This window comes from Salvelinus namaycush, chromosome 15 (assembly GCF_016432855.1).
Source record: "Salvelinus namaycush isolate Seneca chromosome 15, SaNama_1.0, whole genome shotgun sequence".
Lineage (NCBI taxonomy): Eukaryota > Metazoa > Chordata > Actinopteri > Salmoniformes > Salmonidae > Salvelinus > Salvelinus namaycush.
In genome coordinates, this window is record NC_052321.1 from 22,433,559 (window position 1) to 22,454,724 (window position 21,166).

The 21,166-nt window shown below is 43.3% G+C and overlaps 1 protein-coding gene across 4 annotated transcripts in view; it reads left to right on the plus strand.

The window, feature by feature from the left end:
- LOC120060307 (echinoderm microtubule-associated protein-like 5) overlaps window positions 1-21,166 on the plus strand; it is an 81,383-nt gene that overhangs the window by 58,700 nt on the left and 1,517 nt on the right. Inside the window, exons 7-43 of one of the 4 annotated variants that reach the window (XM_039009506.1) lie at window positions 60-261; window positions 825-962; window positions 1,175-1,431; window positions 1,714-1,926; window positions 2,041-2,208; window positions 2,889-2,995; window positions 3,138-3,256; window positions 3,487-3,673; window positions 4,761-4,866; window positions 5,294-5,387; window positions 8,560-8,660; window positions 8,760-8,953; window positions 9,228-9,339; window positions 9,523-9,650; window positions 10,432-10,573; window positions 10,697-10,849; window positions 11,479-11,610; window positions 12,995-13,083; window positions 13,460-13,636; window positions 13,741-13,942; window positions 14,104-14,230; window positions 14,598-14,612; window positions 15,107-15,115; window positions 15,333-15,411; window positions 15,775-15,904; window positions 16,129-16,227; window positions 16,664-16,684; window positions 17,257-17,430; window positions 17,561-17,769; window positions 18,168-18,325; window positions 18,514-18,628; window positions 18,730-18,918; window positions 19,107-19,279; window positions 19,393-19,555; window positions 19,687-19,790; window positions 20,377-20,530; window positions 21,051-21,151. In XM_039009506.1, coding sequence (XP_038865434.1) covers window positions 60-261; window positions 825-962; window positions 1,175-1,431; window positions 1,714-1,926; window positions 2,041-2,208; window positions 2,889-2,995; window positions 3,138-3,256; window positions 3,487-3,673; window positions 4,761-4,866; window positions 5,294-5,387; window positions 8,560-8,660; window positions 8,760-8,953; window positions 9,228-9,339; window positions 9,523-9,650; window positions 10,432-10,573; window positions 10,697-10,849; window positions 11,479-11,610; window positions 12,995-13,083; window positions 13,460-13,636; window positions 13,741-13,942; window positions 14,104-14,230; window positions 14,598-14,612; window positions 15,107-15,115; window positions 15,333-15,411; window positions 15,775-15,904; window positions 16,129-16,227; window positions 16,664-16,684; window positions 17,257-17,430; window positions 17,561-17,769; window positions 18,168-18,325; window positions 18,514-18,628; window positions 18,730-18,918; window positions 19,107-19,279; window positions 19,393-19,555; window positions 19,687-19,790; window positions 20,377-20,530; window positions 21,051-21,151 — 5,041 coding nt within the window. The remainder of the gene's footprint in view (window positions 1-59; window positions 262-824; window positions 963-1,174; window positions 1,432-1,713; window positions 1,927-2,040; window positions 2,209-2,888; window positions 2,996-3,137; window positions 3,257-3,486; window positions 3,674-4,760; window positions 4,867-5,293; window positions 5,388-8,559; window positions 8,661-8,759; window positions 8,954-9,227; window positions 9,340-9,522; window positions 9,651-10,431; window positions 10,574-10,696; window positions 10,850-11,478; window positions 11,611-12,994; window positions 13,084-13,459; window positions 13,637-13,740; window positions 13,943-14,103; window positions 14,231-14,597; window positions 14,613-15,106; window positions 15,116-15,332; window positions 15,412-15,774; window positions 15,905-16,128; window positions 16,228-16,663; window positions 16,685-17,256; window positions 17,431-17,560; window positions 17,770-18,167; window positions 18,326-18,513; window positions 18,629-18,729; window positions 18,919-19,106; window positions 19,280-19,392; window positions 19,556-19,686; window positions 19,791-20,376; window positions 20,531-21,050; window positions 21,152-21,166) is intronic. The other 3 variants (XM_039009505.1, XM_039009504.1, XM_039009507.1) reach the window with 3 other exon arrangements.

Here is a 21,166-nt window from a genome sequence, read left to right on the forward strand (position 1 = left end):
TGTCTGTCTGCATGTTTTTATCCATTTAACTGTTTGTGCATGCATGTGTGTGTTGACAGGGTTGTCAGTGCGCAGCGTGTGTTGGCGGGGGGATCATATCTTGGTGGGCACCCAGGACAGTGAGATATTTGAGGTGGTGGTCCACGATCGCACCAAGCCCTTCCTCATCATGCAGGGTCACTGTGAAGGAGAGCTGTGGGCGCTGGCTGTGCACCCCACCAAGCCCTTGGCCATGACCGGCAGTGATGATCGCTCTGTCAGGTGGGTGACCAAGCACAACCACTGTCAAACTCCAGGGCTAGTCTATACTTATTATATCCACAGTGTCCCTTACACAAATGCAGTCACTGAAATTATCTGGTATATCCAAATAAATGTTTACATATAGGTACACACATTCACTTCAGGTACTTAAATGGTTCATGAGGGAATTGGACCCACGTGATTGCTAACAAAGTTGTCTATCCCTCGGTCTCTGTCTCTGTCTCTCCCTCTGTCTCTCCCTCTCCCTCGGTCTCTCCCTTTGTCTATCCCTCTCCCTCTGTCTCAGTCTCTGTCTTTGTCTCTCCCTTTGTCTCTCCCTCTGTGTCTCTGTCTCTGTCTCACCCTCTGTCTCTCCCTCTGTCTCTGTCTCTCCCTCTCCCTTTGTCTATCCCTCTCCCTCTGTCTTTGTCTCTCCCTTTGTCTCTCCCTCTGTCTCTGTCTCTGTCTCTCCCTCTGTGTCTCTGTCTCTCCCTCTGTCTCTGTCTATCCCTCTCTCTCTCCCTTTCTCCCTCTGTCTCTCCCTCTGTGTCTCCCTCTGTCTCTGTCTCCCGCCTCTGTAGAATATGGAGCCTTATAGATCATGCGCTGATAGCTCGCTGTAATATGGAGGAGCCTATTCGCTGTGCAGCTGTGAGCACAGACGGCATTCACCTGGCACTGGGCATGAAGGATGGCTCCTTTACTGTCCTACGGGTCAGGTGAGTACAGGGCAGATGTCAAAGGGCACTTCTAGTTCTTTCTGATTAGCTTGGTATATGAACTTCATGTTAACTTCCTTTTTTGTTTGCAATTTCATTACTCATTAACAATATGCCAGTTAGTGAATGCATGGATATTCAATTTAATTCAATGAGGGTTATTAAAAGAATGTATTGAATGACCTTTCCAGTAACGCTCTCCCGCTCCACAGAGACATGACAGAGGTGGTCCACATCAAGGACAGGAAGGAGGCCATCCATGAGCTGAAGTACTCTCCTGATGGAGCTCACCTGGCCGTGGGCTCCAATGATAACTCTGTGGACATCTACAGCGTGGTGCAGAGGTACAAGAAGGTGGGAGAGTGCATCGGCTCCACTAGCTTCATCACACACATGGACTGGTCCACAGACAGCAAGTATCTGCAGACCAATGACGGCAACAGAAAGAGGCTCTTCTACAGGATGCCAAGTAAGTCTGTCAATGAGACGTCTCGGCATGTAGATAAATGACACTGTGAAGAGTCTTGCTGTCTATGGGAAGGAAGTCAGGATTTCTCTTGTGTCATTACCTCACCGTTATTAATTATATTTTGCTGCTTAATTATATTTTGCTGCTATGTGTGTCATGTACTTTATGCTTTGCTGTGACAACAGTGACATATGGCCATGAGACAAGATGTCATGATGACTAATGTGCTGCTCATTTGATTTTACTTGCACATGATGGAGTTATTATTGTCTTTCTACACAGGCGGTAAAGAGGTCACCAACAGGGAAGAGTTGAAGCTGGTGCAGTGGTCCTCATGGACGTGTGTGTTGGGCCCCGAGGTCAATGGAATATGGCCCAAATACTCAGAGATCAATGACATCAACTCTGTTGATGCCAACTTTAATAATCAAGTTTTAGTAACAGCAGATGATTATGGATTAGTGAAGCTTTTACGGTACCCGTGTGTAAGAAAAGGTAAGGATTTCCATTGGTTCCTTTGTTCGTTGATGTGATGTTGTCAATCAATTCGTTCATGTGATGTTTATGCATTTACAAATTAACGAAAAACTACTCTTCTCTCTATCCCAGGGGCAAAGTTTAAAAAGTATTTAGGTCACTCTGCCCATATAACCAATGCCAGGTGGTCACATGACTACCAGTGGGTGATAACTATTGGTGGAGCTGACCACTCAGTGTTCCAGTGGAAGTTTGTTTCAGACAGAAAGTCGAAAGAAGCTCTTCACATAGCACCTCAAGGTACATGACTGTCCTATTTCGATGACTGCCCCATTCTATTCTACCCCAATGTGAATATGACTCTGAAGTGCAGACAAGTCTAGTAGACTCCGTGACCCTTCCCCTTGAATGATGTTCCTTATCCCAGCTAAAAGCTTTCTACTCTAGGTCATAGATCCACAAGTATACATTTGAAGTGATACTAGCTGGAAGAAAACATTTGTGTTTGTATTCAGCTCCTACAACCTTGTCCTCATTTGTAAGTCATGTTTCTCAACTAAATGGTCTTAGACAGAGCTGTGCTGCGCTTTGTGAAATTAAACAACATACTAACTGCCATTCCATTTCATTTTCCTAATGGACCCAGCAAGTCAAAGCCTAGCGGTGCCAGGGGTACTCAGTGCCTGGTCTTGGCACGGCCAACCGAGTTTCACTGCATCAGTATTTTTATGTCTCAGTCTGAGTAATAGGGCTGTGGAACGGGGCAAGCAGTCCACCACTTAAGACTTTTCAAAGGCTTGCTTGATGAATATGAGCTGTCATCTTCACCCATTTGTGATCTTGGTCTTGTCTGAAATGGGACTCAATACTGGTTGTCTACTAGTTCTGGATTAGTGTGTTTAACCTTATTAAACTCACTGTTGTGGGAGCATCTGGGTGGTAGAATAGATCTGATGAAGTCGTCTTCTTCTCTCCTGCAGAGACGTTGGGCGACTCCAACAGTGAGGAGTCGGACTCGGACCAGTCAGACGTGCCTGAGATGGACTCAGAGATCGAGCAGGAGACACAACTCACATATCGGCGGCAGGTTAGCGACACAACACCTGTTCTGCTCTTTGAAAATTACACATTATGAACGTTGCATATGAAAAACAACCGATATTAGATTAAGTAAAAACCTTAACAGATGTCAGAGAGTTGAATGCTTTATATTGTATTTCCATGTCCAGGTTTACAAAGAAGATCTACCTCAGCTCAAAGAGCAGTCCAAGGAGAAGCACCGTGCGATGGCCATGAAGAAAAGAGAGAGAACACCAGGGAGCGGGGTGAAGTTACACTTCATCCACGGGTTAGGAGACCTCAGGCAGCACCACATACCACCGCCAAACATAACACAAACAAATCATAACCTGTGTAAAATGTTCTCACACCAAGCAAACCGGAAAGCACACACAATAATTCAACATCTGTATAGTCTTTATCTAACCATCTTTTCTACCAACAAAACCCCACAGCCAAAAGGTCCAAAATGTGAACGCTGTGTTCTTCCTCATTGTTTCCTGTGTTGTTGTGCTCCAGCTACAGAGGCTTCGACTGCAGGAGCAACCTGTTCTACACCCAGACAGGGGAGATAGTGTACCACGTGGCGGCCGTGGGGGTGGTGTACAATCGACAACAGAACACCCAGCGCTTCTACATGGGCCATGACGATGACATCCTGTGCCTGGCTATACACCCCCTCAAGGACTTTGTAGCAACAGGCCAGGTAGGTAGCACTGCTAACAATGAAATAAATACACTATCGTTAAAAGGTTTGGGGTCACTTAGAAATTTCCATATTTTTTAAAGAAAAGCTAATTTTTTGTACATTAAAATAACATGAAATTGATCAGAAATACGTTGACTGGTGTTTTGCGGGTACTATTTAATGAAGCTGCCAGTTGAGGACTTGTGAGGCGTCTGTTTCTCAAACTAGACACTCTAATGTACTTGTCTTGCTCAGTTGTGCACCGGGGCCTCCCACTCCTTTTTCTATTCTGGTTAGAGACAGTTTGTGCTGTTCTGTGAAGGTGGTAGTAGTACACAGCGTTGTACGAGATTTTCAGTTTCTTTGCCATTTCTCGAATGGAATAGCCTTCATTTCTCAGAACAAGAATAGACTGACGAGTTTCAGAAGAAAGTTATTTGTTTCTGGCCATTTTGAGCCTGTAATCGAACTCACAAATGCTGATACTCCAGATACTCAACTAGTCTAAAGAAGGCCAGTTTTATTGCTTCTTTAATCAGAACGACAGTTTTCAGCTGTGCTGACATAATTGCAAAAGGGTTTTCTAATGATCAATTAGCCTTTTAAAATGATAAACTTGGATTAGCTAACACAATGTGCCATTGGAACACAGGAGTGATGGTTGCTGATAATGGGCCTCTGTACGCCTATGTAGATATTCCATAAAAAATCTGATATTTTCATCTACAATAGTCATTTACAACATTAACAATTTCTGAACTGTATTTCTGATCAATTTGACCCCAAACTTTTGAACGGTAGTGTAGTGTGTGTGTGTATATACTGTATATATACGTATATACCTTTTTCCCCTTTTAGGTGGTAGATTACATTTTGTTATATATATTCAGAGACTGGGATAGAGTAGCTAGGGCCTAAGGGTATAGAGGCTGACCTCTAAAGATGCCTTTGGGAGCTGGAGGGTCTTCTGTATATGCTTATGGTGCAAAGTAACTAAAGATAATGTCCTACTGCTAACACTGACCTGGAACTGTTGCATTGCCCTGTGTGGGTGTGGAAGTTGCTGTGGATGAGTGGAAGCTAATTGTTTCTTCTGTCTGTCCAGGTGGGGCGAGACTCTTCCATCCATATATGGGACACAGAGGTGCTGAAACCCATGTCTGTGTTGAAAGGATTCCACAAGCTGGGAGTGTGTGCCCTAGACTTCTCAGGTAGTACCCCACGGCTGTTTACAGATGCTTTCCGTACACTCTCCAGATAATGTAACACATTGAACACAACAACAACTCATTATTGCTTTAACTTAGCCTGACATTCTCAGTCAGCCATGGAGAAAAATAATTCTTCCTTCACACAGGAAATGGGCGAGTTGAAATGTGTTCCAATTTAGAAGCATCGCGCTGAACAACCCTTTTATGGAGATAGTCTGTGTACTGTGGCAGGCTGGCAGCATCAAGGCAAAGGCTCTCATCTTTCTCCTGATAATTGGCCACAGACAGAGGCGTAGCTGCCATTACCTGCCATGGATCAAACCTATACCAGGCTAGTTTACTGTTCCTCACAAAACAAGAGTAAATAGAGAGGCTCTCTGTGTGAATTTTGAATTGAATGAGGTTGTGTTTTGTTGTTCTTCCTCAGCGGATGGCAAGCGGCTGGCCTCGGTCGGGCTGGATGACAACCACACCATTGTCCTTTGGGACTGGAGGAAGGGAGAGAAGCTCTCAGCCATCAGGTTAGTACAGTACAGTAGCTGTTATGGCATCTCAGATGATCCATTCAGATCTCAGCAGGTGTCTCCTCAATAGGCAGACTAGAGACATCAAAGCTCAAGATAAGTCCTAAGGGTTGACATACTTCAGGAACGCTCCACTTACTGATGAAAAACAAGACTAGAAAATGTTTCTCAGTGAGTTAGCTCATGATATATATACAGTAACAGTCAAACGTTTGGAAACACCAACTCATTCAAGGGTTTTTCTTTATTTTTACTATTTTTTACATTGTAGAATAATAGTGAAAACATCAAAATTATGAAATAACACATATGGAATCATGAGGTAACCAACAAAGTGTTAAACAAATCAAAATATATTTTTGATTATTCAAAGTAGCCACCCTTTGCCTTGATGACAGCTTTGCACACTCTTGGCATTCTCTCAACGAGCTTCACCTGGAATGCTTTTCCAACAGTCTTGAAGGAGTTCCCACATATGCTGAGAACTTGTTGGCTGCTTTTCCAACTCATCCCAAACCATCTCAATTAGGTTGAAGTCGGGTGATTGTGGAGGCCAGGTCATCTGATGCTGCACTCCATCACTCTCTTTCTTGGTCAAATAGCCCTTACACAGCCTGGAGGTGTGTTGGGTCATTGTCCTGTTGAAAACAAATGATAGTCTCACTGAGCGCAAACCAGATGGGATGGCGTATCACTGCAAAATGCCGTGTTAGCCATGCTGGGTAAGTGTGCCTTTAATTCTAAATAAATCCCTGACAGTGTCACCAGCAAAGCACCCACACACCATCACACCTCCTCCTCCATGCTTCACGGCGGGAACCACACATGTGGAGATCATCCGTTCACCTACTCTGCGTCTCACAAAGACATGGCGGTTGGAATCAAAAATCTCAAATTTGTACTCATCAGACCAAAGGACAGATTTCCGCTGGTCTAATGTCCATTGCTCGTGTTTCTTGGCCCAAGCAAGTCTCTTCGTATTATTGGTGTCCTTTAGTAGTGGTTTCTTTGCAGCATTCGACCATGAAGACCTGATTCACGCAGTCTCCTCTGAACAGTTGATGTTGAGATGTGTCTATTACTTGAACTCTGTGAAGCATTTATTTGGGCTGTAATTTCTGAGGCTGGTAACTCTAATGAACTTATCCTCTGCAGCAGAGGTAACTCTGGGTCTTCCATTCCTGTGGCAGTCCTCATGAGAGCCAGTTTCATCATTGCGCTCAATGGTTTTTGCGACTGCACTTGAAGAAACGTTCAAAGTTCTTGTAATTTTCCAGATCGACTGACATTCCTGTCTTAAAGTAATGATGGACTGTCGTTTCTCTTTGCTTATTTGAGCTGTTCTTGCCATAATATGGACTTGGTCTTTTACCAAATAGGGCTATCTTCTGTATACCACCCCTACCTTGTCACAACACAACTGATTGGCTCAAATGCATTAAGAAGGAAAGAAATTCCACAAATTAACATTTAAGAAGGCACACCTGTTAATTGAAATGCATTCCAGGTGACTACCTCATGAAGCTGGTTGAGAGAATGCCAAGAGTGTGCAAAGCTGTCATCAAGGCAAAGGGTGGCTACTATGAAGAATCTCAAATATAAAATATATTTGGATTTTTTTAAACTTTTTTGATTACTTAGTGATTCCACATGTGTTATTTCATAGTTTTGATGTCTTCACTATTAATCTACAATGTAGAAAATAGTAAAATAAAGAAAAACCCTTGAATGAGTAGGTGTGTCCAAACTTTTGACTGTTACTGTAGATTGACCTAATAATACTAGTTTTGGTCCAGATTCAGTTTGGTATTATTCATGTAAATGAGAGGTCTTTGTCCACAAGCTATGATCCGGTCAGTAGTTCCTGCACCCTAAATCAGTTATCCACCCCCACCCTGATTCACAAAAATACATGTCCAGTCATGCAATGTCCAGTCATGCAATGTCCAGTCATGCAATGTCCAGCATCACAACCATCCCTTGGCCATTGTACAAGCTCCGGAGCCAAGAGAATAACAACAAGTACTCCTGATCTAAACCTTCCCTTTAATTCCCTAGACAGCTTGAGCACCTCCACTTTAAATGTGGACATTTTTATATGAGGGCAACATTGATATAGTTGCACTGTCCTGGGTTCTCGTGAAGAGAGGAGGGAGGGGAACCACCCTGCAGACTCTTAAAGCTGTTCCTTTCTGAATAGAGAACACTTGGCCCTGCCAACTCACAGCTGAATGATTAAAGTGTATGTCTGGTGCAGATCTCTGGTCCATCCATCTCAACCTGGGTTTAGGCTACATTCACTGTGAGTATAATCTCAAATTAAAAGTGGCCATTTAAAAAAAGAAAATTATGTAAAATCGAATGGCAATTCAAACTAGCAAATATCAAATATCCAGGAATTCAAATATGGTTGTCTAGCATCTATATGGACACTCTGATTTCTCCCAATGCTGGTCTTATTTCTCTATGGCTTTGCACTTGATATTCATAGCGGTAAAATAGTCCTTTGGAATTCTATCAGGCTAGTTAGAGCCTGCGTGCTGTAGCTGTTGTGCACTGTGCTCCCGTGGCAGCTCAGAGACAGCTTGGAGCTGCACTAAACTCCTTTGCAGGCCTTGGTGGACAGTGCAGTGAGGCGGGCAGAGGTAAATGGGGCCTGACAGAGCCTGCCTTGTGCACTGCACTGCCTAGTCCTCAGCTGGGAGAGGAGCATGGTGAGGCAGAGAGATAGACTAGAGGGAGAGGGGGCAGGAGAGAAAGATGGAGATGAGCGGGGGAGGAAGAAAGATGAGCGGGGGAGGAAACCGATAGGAGACGGGGAGGGAAAATAGTGGGAGAGAAGGAGAGTGAGAAAGCTTGAAAGGGATAGAGAGATGAAGTAGGTATCAGTACTGCTCTGGCCTCAGTGAGTGCCATGTAGTGATGCAGCAGCACAAAGGCCAGTGATTATGGACCCAGCCCAGTGTGCACTACGCTCCATTGGATCAGACAGGAAAGGCCACTGATCCTTATTGTTCATATGGGAGGGAGGCAGCCAAACTGTGCAGACGCATTGGGTGTAATATGATTCCCTGTACACTAACTGTCTTCTAAGTTTATTCCACTTCTATTTCAGATCCATGTATTTTTGTGCAATGGAATTAATGCAATGTTTGCAATCATTTTTTAGGGGAAGCAAGGATAAGATTTTTGTCATAAAAATGAATCCATACTGTTCAGACAAGCTCATCACAGCAGGGGTAAAGCATATGAAGTTCTGGCATAAAGCAGGTAAGAGACCCCAAAGTTAAACAAAAGTTGACTCAGCAATGTCTCAAAGAATGATGTGATGTGTTGTCATGTGAGTTAATGACACAACCTCTCTTTCAGGTGGTGGTCTGATTGGGCGTAAGGGCAATATGGGGAAGACCGAGACAATGATGTGTGCTGTGTATGGCTGGACAGAGGAGATGGTGTTCTCGGGGACGTGCACAGGAGACATCTGTATCTGGAGAGACATGTTCCTGGTAAAGACAGTCAAAGCCCATGATGGCCCAGTCTTCAGTATGCACGCCCTGGAGAAGGTACTGGAAGGGAAAGGAAGGGGTTTAAACACTGGCCATTTGAAATGTGAAATAGAGATGACACCTCTCTCTCTCTGTCTCTCTTTCTTTCTTCCCCTCTCGCTGTTTCTCTCTTTGTTTTTGCTATTACTATTCTGATGGTGTAGTATTGTCAATGAATAGAGTAGGATTGTATTCTTTCAGATGTCAGTTTTATACAATGATGCAGTGTGAGTGATTAAAGAAAATATATTCTAATCTATCTCCTGTTCTCTCATTATGTCCCACTCTGTAGGGATTTGTGACAGGAGGGAAGGACGGCATAGTAGCTCTGTGGGATGACACCTTTGAGAGATGCCTCAAGACGTACGCCATCAAGAGAGCAGTCCTCGCTCCAGGCTCCAAAGGTAAAAGTTCACCCTACCACTGCCGTGAAGCCAATCACATTACATACTGGGCTCATAGCTCCAACGCCAAAGGAATCATTCAGTGGAAATCCATTTAAACACTCAATCCATTTAGCTTTAATGAAGATTGCTTCCTCTGCCCCTGGTTAAATTTAAGTCCTTATCCTATAATTCACTCTATAGGGTTACTGTTGGAGGACAACCCTTCCATACGTGCCATATCACTTGGTCATGGTTATATACTGGTGGGGACAAAGAACGGAGAGATTCTGGAGGTGGATAAGAGTGGACCCATCACCTTGCTGGTCCAGGTGAGCGGTTACACAGAGTTACATACAGTGTAATTATAAAGTCAACAGTCTGTCACAAATGTCACAATGAACAGCACACACGACAGGCACCAGCTGTGCTTAACTGAGGCTGGCGGGGATGTGGCAGCCTGGTTTTTGTAGCTTGGTTAGGTGGGAGCCAATGAGGTGTCAGTAATGAAGGCGTCAGCTGGGGGCACATTATTTTGGGTTGAAGGTTGTACTGAGAGACTGGCAGTGAGGGGAACTGTCTCTTCACTTTGGAAACCATTGTAGAGCTATGTTATACTGTACAGTACCTGGAATAACATTGCAGAAACTGTTTATAATACTGATGAATGAGCCCTGCAGTCTTTTAATTTTGTAAATTAATTTTGCAAAGACAAGTGCTTCTACTATCTCCCCAGGCCTCATTTGACCCATAGGAAACCCAGATCTAATGTTATTGATTTTCTTGTGAAATGCTCTAGAGCAAATGAGCAATTTCTTATGGGTGAAGCCGAGCAACAGAAACATATGGAATGAGCTCTGAGGCTTCTGTTTGCTCGGCTCCTCCATTGATTTTCATTGTGCACTTAAGAATTCTCAGAACAAATATGGATGCGTGTTCGCAAAATGCTACGCTGTGCTAGACATGTAGTCCATGTATTTATTTTACTAAGTGTATCACATATTTTATTTCGAAGATATAAAATGTGGTTCCTAACCCCTCTCTGTCGTACCTTGATTAGATTGAATTGAGTTGCACTGAGTGAATGGTATTATCTATTTGATGGGTCCACAGGGTCACATGGAGGGTGAGGTATGGGGCCTGGCCACTCATCCCCATCTCCCTCTCTGTGCCACTGTCAGCGATGACAAAACCCTGCGCATATGGGACCTGTCCCCCAGCCACTGTATGCTGGCTGTACGCAAGCTCAAGAAAGGTGAGTCACTCAAATAGAAAGGTCTATGCTACATTCATTCACTTCCTTTTTTCCTTTCTGTGGTGCATTCTTATAGTCATTAGGTGCATTGCTCTCTGAGGTACTAACTGACCTCCTCCATAGGGGGGCGCTGCTGCTGCTTCTCACCTGAGGGCAAGGCCCTGGCGGTGGGCCTGAATGACGGAAGCTTCCTCATCGTCAACGCAGACACCCTGGAGGACCTAGTGTCCTTCCACCACCGCAAGGATATCATCTCAGACATACGCTTCTCACCAGGTCAGACACTGTCCTCCCTCCATCCCTCCCTCCTCTCATCCCTCCTTCCCTACAAATTCCCTCCACATATTCTTTCCTGAAGAAATAAAGACAAAGTGTAAAAAATTACTTTGTTTAAAAAGAAAGAGAAAAAATATATGAGATATTGCCAGGTATTCATATTTTCCCCTGCTGTGAGAAGAGGTATTGCTGCAGGCTTGACCCAAATACACTGATGTATGTAACAAGGCCAGGCAGGGAGAGACACAGTCTGTCTGAGTGGGAAGAGAGTAGTGGGGGAGGATAAAGTGAGACCTAGAAACTAAACTCTCTATCTCATGGCCAGTTAACCTTAGTCTGCAATACTAAGGATCCAGTTTCCCAACACATCACTGATAGTGCTTCTAATTGCTTCTCTATACAATATAGACGTTTGCACTCTTATACACTGTTCAATGTGTTGGCAGATAGTAGTTTTATTTTTCTAAAGAATTGTGACGTCCGTATACATACTGTAAATATGGAGTACTCTTTGTTGTCAGAGTTTATTTTATTTGTGTTGTTATCTTGGCTGCTGACCAGAAGGCCTGACAGACTTGTAACAACAGATAAGGAAACCCTTTTGAAACATGGCTGCTGTGTTTACACAGGTGCAGGGAAGTACCTGGCGGTGGCGTCGGGTGACAGCTTTGTGGACATCTATAATGTGATGAGCAGCAAGAGGGTGGGGGTGTGCAAGGGGTCCCTCAACTATATCACCCATCTGGACTGGGACAAGAGAGGTAAACATGTTGGTCAAACAACTACACTGATTGTGGCAGTGACCTTTGCAGGTAACAGTTGATCTGGACCAATGCCATTGTATTTCAGGCTATTCTTATTGTTGGCTCATTCACAATGTGTGGAAATACATTTTAAACCTCCAGGTAAAGTAATAGTCGTTTTAGTTATTCCAAGTATGATAACTGAATGATAATGATAATGCTACTGGGTTGTTCTACCGATTCAGTGCCTTTTGAGAAGTGTAGTTCACCTCATTTGAGCTTTCTGTCATAAAGAGCACATGTTCAACCTCATTAAAAACAAGTTTTTCCATCTGAAGAGGTTAAATTAAAAAATGACTATATAAGTGCCTATCAAGTGCCAAATAAAGTAATGGGGTTGACCGTAAGAGGGTTGATGATTTAATCTTAAATCAGCTATAAATCCCCTCTTGAAAGGGGGAATGGAAGCTTGTTGTGTGCAACAGGGAGTGGCAATTGAATGCAAGCTTCACCCCAAAAATGTAATTGCTAAAATATTTTTTGCCTTTCTATCTATGGGTAAGAGTTGAAGTACAACGCTCGGTCCGTTCAGTTTTCCAGCACAAAACACCACCCAGTGGGCAAAATGACATTGAATCTATGTGGAAAACTGATTGGATTTGTGAAAAGCCTTAAGTACATTTTTTTTTTTTACACACCTTTTCACTTTTAGCCTTAATACAATGACATGGTGACATTACATTTTTTGTTGATCTCATGTTGAATTCAAGTTAGTTGACAACTCAACCAAATGTACATCAAAACTAGATGTTGAACTGAAGTCTGTGCCCAGTGGACAGATAATGGCCAAAAAGAGTAGAACCAGCTCACCTGCTTTTACATTATGATTTGACTATTAGATGTTCAATGTTACTTTTTAATATATTTTTTTAAATTAATAGTTTCACCATATTAAAATGAGAGTTCAGTTCAAGTAAAAGGGTTGATCTTAAAATGAGGGACATACGTAAATGAATTACTTATCACATGAAATGAATAATAATTTAAAAAAACAAATTAACGAGGGCTTTACAATGATGGTGAAAACTTGGATACGTTTTTGGATTAAGTCGGTTGAAATCTACCTAGAAGTGACACAGGGTTGACAGAGGGACAAGTCAAAATGCTGAATTTTGGCACTTTAGCAAGCCTTTATTCATATAAAAATGTGATTGATTTAATTCTTCATGAGTGCAATTCATTTAATATAACAGGCTTTTAAAATGTTATATTGGTGCACAATTTCTACTTAAAATATCAAAGGACGCAAAAGGCACTCATTTTGTGGAACGACCCTACTATAAACCACAAAAGGGTTAATTTAATATCAGATTCAGTCTTAACTGTGTTCTCTCATTCACAGGAAAACTACTGCAAGTGAACACTGGTGCTAAAGAACAGTTATTTTTCGAAGCTCCACGGGGAAAGAAGCAGACCATTCTTGCTACAGAGGTAAGCAGAGCACATCACATACACTGCTGCCTGCCATGGCCCATGGCGTTGTCGTGGCTATAGTGGGGCTGGCCTACTTTTCCCCCCGAGATGTCACAGGACAGCACTCAAGCATTAACACAGCCCATTTTTCTCCAGCATCATTCTAATTCTGGCAATGGAAATTGAATAGTGTTTTTAGGACCTCTTATACTGTGTGACATTCAGACACCTTTTGAGGCAGGGGGGGGGGGGGGGGGGGGCATTAAAGAGATAGGGGTTAGATATCATAGATGCAGTCAGGTTGGTGCTGTGTCAAATCTCATTGGAACCACTGTTGTCACCTCACCACCCTCCTCCCACCCTTCCTCTCCTCTCTCCTGGTCCTCTCCTTCAGGTAGAGAAGATAGACTGGAGCACATGGACCTGTGTTCTCGGGACGTCCTGTGAGGGGATCTGGCCTGTGGTCAGTGAGGTTACCGAGGTGACCACTGCCTGCCTTAGCAACAACAGAAACGTGCTAGCAACGGGGGATGATCTGGGATACGTCAAGCTATTCAGGTATCCTGTCAAGGTAAGACACTTATAATTATGTATTTATGTCTTCTCATTGCCCTTACTAGAATGTATTACATTTACACTGTTATGTTAATGCTAATGTTAAAACAATGCCCACAGGGAAAGTATGCAAAGTTCAAGCGCTATGTGGCCCATAGCACCCATGTGACTAACGTGCGGTGGACGCATGACGATGGTCTCCTGGTGACGGTTGGTGGGGGTGACACATGCCTCATGATCTGGACCCACGAGGCCGAGGGGCACAGGGAAGCCAGACATTGTGACAGTGAAGAGTCGGACATCGAGAGCGAGGATGATGGGGGTGAGAAATACACACAAATACACACAAGTCATCATGTAGTCACTTTCTACTGATATAGATAGCCTCCCTCTCATATTTTATCATGTTTAGCCTCTCATAGATGGTACAAAAGGCAGCATGTGTTCTGATCTAGTATCTTAATATTTTCTGTCATTGGCCAGGTTATGACAGTGATGTGACGAGGGAGAATGAGATGAACTACACCATCAAGGCCTTATCCACCAACGTGCGACCCATGACTGGGGTCAAACCCCACTTGCAGCTGAAGGAGCCATCTGTGGACGAGAGGTAACAGACCACAGGGCTGTGGAGAGACACCCAAGGGTTCAAATCTCTTTTTCATTTATTTTTCATTTGAGGCTTTCTTTATTGGGCACATGATGGACACAAAATATTTAAGGCAATCAGTTTAAACTGAAACATGGTGTAGTGAAAGCAAACCCAATTGAAATCTGATAATATGTCAAAGTGAGACCAAAGGGTCCACCAACCCAATTTGTGTAAATCCAGATTTCCTCAATCACGTTTCTTTTTTTGCCGTTACGTGAATTCATACTGTCCCTTAGAGGATAACCTCACCTCTCTCTTCTTCTCTCTTCAATGGCTGTCCCTCTGTCTCTGTCTGTCCTGCTCTCCTCTTTCATTCTACTTGAAGGCAGGGGGTAATCAGGTAAGAGACTTTACACAAGACATCCCCATTACTTTAGGGAAATGTACCTCTTGCTAGGCACAATATAAACCCTGAGATATCTCAATATCAAATATCTCAAATCTCAAATGATAAAGCATGTTAATATCTGGTATTTTACAGAAATGATGGTCCAAATAAGCCGTACAGAACGTCTTTACTTGGGTTTTGGAAATGTTTTTCTGTTTGGTGAACTGTGTGGAAGAGTTTATAATAATAAGTATGTATGCTTCACACTATGGTTTGACAACCCATGCAGCATCTGTGGGTGCCGGTTAGTGATTATCAAAGAGATGCTAAAGGTGCTGGTTGTTATAGATACTCCGTGGCGCTGAATGGGGTGTATTGTATGTCCTCAGTGGCTGCCTTGTCAGTGTTGTGTTATGCTTCTGTGTCGGTGGGGCAGCTGTGAACGCTGTGCTGTCAGAACCCCTGTTCTAATGTTCCATTTTTCTTTGTTATTGCTGCCATGGAAGAGGGTCAAGGTAAGACACATCCCCTATGTTCCATATTAAGTTCTTCTGATTGAATATTTCAGACCCACATTTCACTTATTGAGCACTTATAGCTCAAGAAACGTCTTCTCCAAATACATGATTCATAAAAGTCTTGACTTGTATTTTGTATCTTTGACTTGAGAAAGATTGAGGGGACGATGGGGTCATACACAGTACCTCCTATTATTCTAGCTGTCTGTTTCAGACCTCCTGTTAGCAGGGCACTGCCACAGCCTGAGAAGCTGCAGACCAACAATGTGGGCAAGAAGAAGCGGCCCATTGAGGTGAGACTGGTGTTACCTTAGGACAAACACACCCATCCAAATAATATTTTATGGATGTTAGCTATTGATGCAACCTACATTAACCCACATATCTCATCAACTTAGATTTTTGCATTAGTATTTGTCATGCAGCAAATGGGTTGGTCATTGTTTTGGTAATGCAATAATTTAGAGTCAAGAACTGTGTTCTGCTTTGTCCACTCCAGACATCCTCTTCAGGGACCATAATTTAACCATAATCACATCTTGAGGAAGCACATGTTCCTGATGTTCCTGCTGTACCTTCAAAAATAAATTGGTCTCATCTCCCTCAGTTGTAATAGAGATGATTTTGATCCTGACCCTTTCATAACTCTTCCGCAGGACCTAGTGCTGGATCTGGTTTTTGGTTACCGTGGCAATGACTGCCGCAACAACGTCCACTACCTGAATGAGGGGACGGATATCATCTACCACACAGCTTCTGTCGGTATCGTCCTCAACTTAACCACAGGTGGGAGGGGTTGGAGTAGAGAAGGGATGAGCCGAGTTGTGTTCATCTGAAGAGGGTTTTACAGTTGTTGAATGAGCCTTAATGCTGTTCTTTGAAATCCTAAATATGTTGATTGTCCTTTACTGTTCTTACGAGGGATGTCAATTTACATATTTGTATGTGTGTGCATGGCGTGAGCACGTGGTTGCGCGTGCGTGTGTCTGTGTGTATGTGTTTCCTTGCAGCCTGCCAAAGCTTCTATATAGAACATAGTGATGACATTCTGTGCCTGACTATCAATCAACACCCCAAATTCCCCAACGTGGTGGCAACTGGCCAAGTAGGTATGTTTGTGAGAGGTTGACCTCATGTGTTCTTCCCTATGTGCTGTAACTGTGTGTTCTACTGGGGGATTACTGTACCCCCCCCCCCCCCCTATCTGTGCTCTGATGCAACTTACCTGCATAATCACAAACTCCACACAGTTGAATAAAATAGTAATTATCATGCATGCTTGCTGTGTCCCTTGCAATCCACAGAAACCTACCAAAAACACGTGCTATGTAAACAGTCTCTAAAGAGAGAATCGAAAGCTGCATGTGGGAGGTCCTTGTACAATTCCCATGCACATGTTAGCTCTTTATGAGGAAAACTACTACAATACAGTATTCTGTCAATATTCTAATTAACACTTGGACTGCGTAAAATAGTGTTTTAGAGTTTTACTAGTGCCATTGATCTTCCTATTATTTAATTAATCTTTACATTTGTTCCATACAGGTGATACTGGTGATATGTCAGGTAAGAACTTCGCCATTTCAATAGTTTTGGTTTGTCCCATATAGCAGAGGATGTTGTTCTGACTGAGAGTGTTTCGGTGCACTAGTGGAAAAAAATATATCATTTTGAAAGGATCCTTGATGATGTTTTTCTTATGGTAGATTGAGAATAGCTTTCTCTTCTTCATAGATAATATTGATTGACAGCTTTCCAGGTACCTTCTACTACATCCACAGTGTGCTATATTGATAGACTGCGACCTAGTGGGTTAGATGGGAAGGGCAGGTGTGCACCTCACACAAACGTGCTTGATTGCTTCAGTTGCTTGTAGCCCTGTAGCTCTTGTGTGACCCCCACTTACATTGGTACTCTTTTCAAGCGAAGTTTTTTTTATATGAATGTACCATTGATATTCAATATCCATTTTAACTTATGTCGTATGGTCCGGCAAATGTAAAAACCTCATATTTAAAAGAAGTCACAGTCATTGAATTTCATTATTTGTGGATTTAGTTGGGGCCTAAAGTTTCTGGCCTCTTTTCATCCAGCATACATGAAGCTTGAATCTACACTGCTGTTGTTCCGTCCCTCAGCCACGTCGCCCTCCATCCACGTGTGGGATGCCATGAACAAGCAGACGCTGTCTGTGCTGCGCTGTTTCCACTCCCGGGGCGTCTGCTCGGTCAGCTTCAGTGCCACTGGGAAGCTGCTGCTCTCTGTGGGTCTGGACCCAGAACACACCATTACCATCTGGAAGTGGCAAGAAGGTAAACACCTCACACCAACTCATTACAGGCTATTCACCTTATCACGGTGCACCTGTAAGTGCCCAGCTGCAATGAATACAGGGAGATAGGTCCCCTACAGAGCTTCTATCAATGCACCATTATTTTCAAGGTGCCAAAGTGGCCAGCCGGTCGGGTCACACTCAACGGATCTTTGTGGCAGAGTTCCGTCCGGACTCGGACACCCAGTTTGTTTCTGTTGGGATAAAACATGTGAGGTTCTGGACGCTCGCGGGCCGGGCTCTGCTGTGCAAGAAGGGTGTGATGAGTTCCATAGAGGACGCCCGCATGCAGACCATGCTCTCTGTAGCATTTGGAGCTGTAAGTCCATTCCCCACTCTCTATGTTATTGCCATATGATACCCAATCGGACAGTACAGTTACTACATTTGCAGTTTCCCTATGGAACATGTATACTTAGAATGTATTTGACATTGTACTTATTGTTAAGATGTACTTATACTTTATTTTATGTATTATCTTATGAATGGTAACTTGAATTAATGTTGGAAACTTTTTAAAATATAATCTACCTTACATTTCAATGGTATGACAACAGTGTACAGATATGATACATGTTGTAATTACATGTATAAAGCCTATTGATTAGGGTTAACGATGCAATTTAATTGATTATTATACTGCTTGATTGTCTGTGCAATGCTCCTCTGCTCTTTTAGGTCACTAGATTAGTGCAGGTTTGTTTTTTTTTGTTTCAGAATAACTTGACATTTACAGGTACCATTAGTGGGGATGTGTGTGTGTGGAAGGAGCACATTCTAGTGAGAGTAGTGGCTAAAGCCCACACAGGCCCTGTATTCACCATGTACACCACACTAAGAGATGGCCTCATCGTTACGGGAGGCAAGGAAAGACCGTAAGTATTGCTCCTCTCCTCACTGTACCAGCTACCACTGCTGTTAGTCGTGTGAAATCAATGAACTGACATGGATTAATTAATCAACGTTTTCTACATAAACATATTTAGGACTGAGAGTATGAAACTTGAATGGAAACTCAGATTTCAGTATACAGCAATAGTGTTGTGTTTGGTGCCCCCTACAGGTCAAAGGAAGGAGGTGCTCTGAAGCTGTGGGACCAGGAGCTGAAGCGCTGCAGAGCCTTTCGCCTGGAGACGGGACAGATCATAGACTGTGTGCGCTCCGTATGCAGAGGAAAGGTGGGACATTCCACCATCCAGTGGGTATAAAGAATAGGGTAACGAGCCATGCAAGTCTATATTTGTATTCCTCATCCACATTTCCCTTGTTGCTGTTCTAGGGTAAAATTCTGGTAGGAACCCGGAATGCTGAGATCATTGAGGTGGGGGAAAAGAATGCAGCGTGCAACATCCTGGTGAACGGCCACATGGATGGTCCGATCTGGGGCGTTGGCACCCATCCCACACGGGACGTGTTCCTTTCTGCTGCAGAGGATGGCACTGTGAGGCTGTGGGACATCCCAGAGAAGGTCAGGAGCCCCTTTACTATGACTTGTTAGCCAGCCAGCTAGTCTCAGTTTATAAGGAGCTAACTTAATTTGATGGAATCTTTCTTACGGATGTATTATACTTGATTCTGCTAATGTGTTGTATGTGAGGCACTAGAAGAACCTTGTGTGTTGACTTTCTCTATGTTGAATCTTTTTGGGGGTAACAGAAGATGCTAAACAAGGTGAACCTGGGACACCCAGCTCGTACGGTGGCCTACAGCCCCGAGGGGGACATGGTGGCCATTGGCATGAAGAATGGAGAGTTCATTATCCTGCTGGTCACCTCACTCAAGATCTGGGGCAAGAAGAGGGACCGTCGCTCTCCCATCCAAGATATCAGGTGGGGGAATCCCTCTCAAAATCACCCAGAGCCTTTTATGGGGGAAACTCATCCTTCATGAGTGTACTGAGTCTCAGAGGACACATTTTGAACTGAACCTGTTTCTTCCTCAGGTTCAGTCCAGATTCACGCTACTTGGCAGTGGGCTCCAGTGAGAGTGCGGTTGACTTCTACGACCTGACTCTTGGACCACAACTCAACCGCATTAACTGCTGCAGGGACATCCCCAGCTTTGTCATGCAGATGGACTTCTCTGCAGACAGCTGCTATGTTCAGGTAGAGGCACGAGATCTGTGTATCTATGATTGTTTGTGTAAATGCATATTAACTCTCCAATATGAAATCAAGACTCACAATAATCATGTTTTAATGTATTATTTGACTATTATTTACTATTACTCCAACAGATATCGACTGGTGCTTACAAGCGGCTGGTATACGAGGTGCCATCTGGAAAGCATGTCACTGAGCAGTCAGTCATAGACAGGATAACCTGGGCCACATGGACAAGGTGAGTGTGTGTTTTATGTTGGGGTCTCCATAGTAATCTCACTACTGACAGGGCCATATGAAATCAATACTGGGGACACAGGGGTTACCCTAGTGTTTCCCAAACTGGGGGCCACGACCCCAAGTGGGGTCGCCTGATTTGAAAACGGGGTCACAAGAGAAACTCTAAAATTACATTTTAAAAATCGCACTTGGTTCTTAGAACCAGCGTTACGTCAGTAAACAAAGCGGTTTCTCTTTTCTTCCCACAAATGTGGCTCTATCTTTTGAACGGTTTAAGCTACAAAATATTATTACCCCATCACGGAAAGATACGACTCTCAGGAACACGCATGTGTCCCTCTACAATGCCCACAAGCCACGTAGGACTTATTAGAACAGAGTGGAGCTGACCGGGCACTAAATCAGACGGGGGGAAATAACATCATTAATTATGATGTTCTTTTCTACACAGAAGATCATACAAAATTATTGCCTGAACTCAACAAAAATTGTGGAACCCCTAGGTTACACCAAGTCAAAGCACCACGTGATCATTGGAGTTACTTCCTGTCTAACTAACATGTGATGTCTCACTGTCTGGCAAGTGTCCTGGGGGATGAGGTTGTGGGGATCTGGTCCCGTAACACTGACAAAGCAGACGTCACCTGTGCCTGTGTTTCCCACTCTGGCCTGAACATCGTCACAGGCGATGACTTTGGAATGGTAAAGCTGTTTGACTTTCCATGTCCAGAAAAGTTTGTAAGTATAATCTGTGTTCTATGATGCTGATCTGTGTCTCTGTGTGAATATTGGATTCTGTTTGATATTTGTACCTCATCAATCCAAGATAACTATAAATTCATACATTGCTGCCATAGAATAGTGAGCTCTATTTATTTATGTCACTTATAAAAATGAAATACTGATAATTGTTTATAACTGCTAATACTGGTTTGGATTGATTATAGCATGTTAAATATGACTCACGAATTGTATCATATTGTACAGTAGCTTCCATATTCACGTTGACTTATAGTAGCATTCAGCATTGACATGAATGGAGATATTTATTTTATTAGTGAACTTTCAGACTTATGTTTGTGGTTTCATGTGTACCATTCATGTGTCTCTGTAATGTTGGTGTGTATGTTATTGACCATGAAGATATACTGTAACTACAGTTCCACCTAACCTATGCATCTATTATCTGTCTAAATGATGCTCAGCTACAGTTATTTTGGGGTAGCCATTTTAATAACACACTTATTGTTCTTTGCAGGCCAAACACAAACGCTTTCTGGGCCACTCAGCCCACTTGACTAATATTCGCTTCACAAGTGGGGATCGCTTCGTCATTAGTGCTGGTGGGGATGATAGAAGGTAGAACTCCAGTTT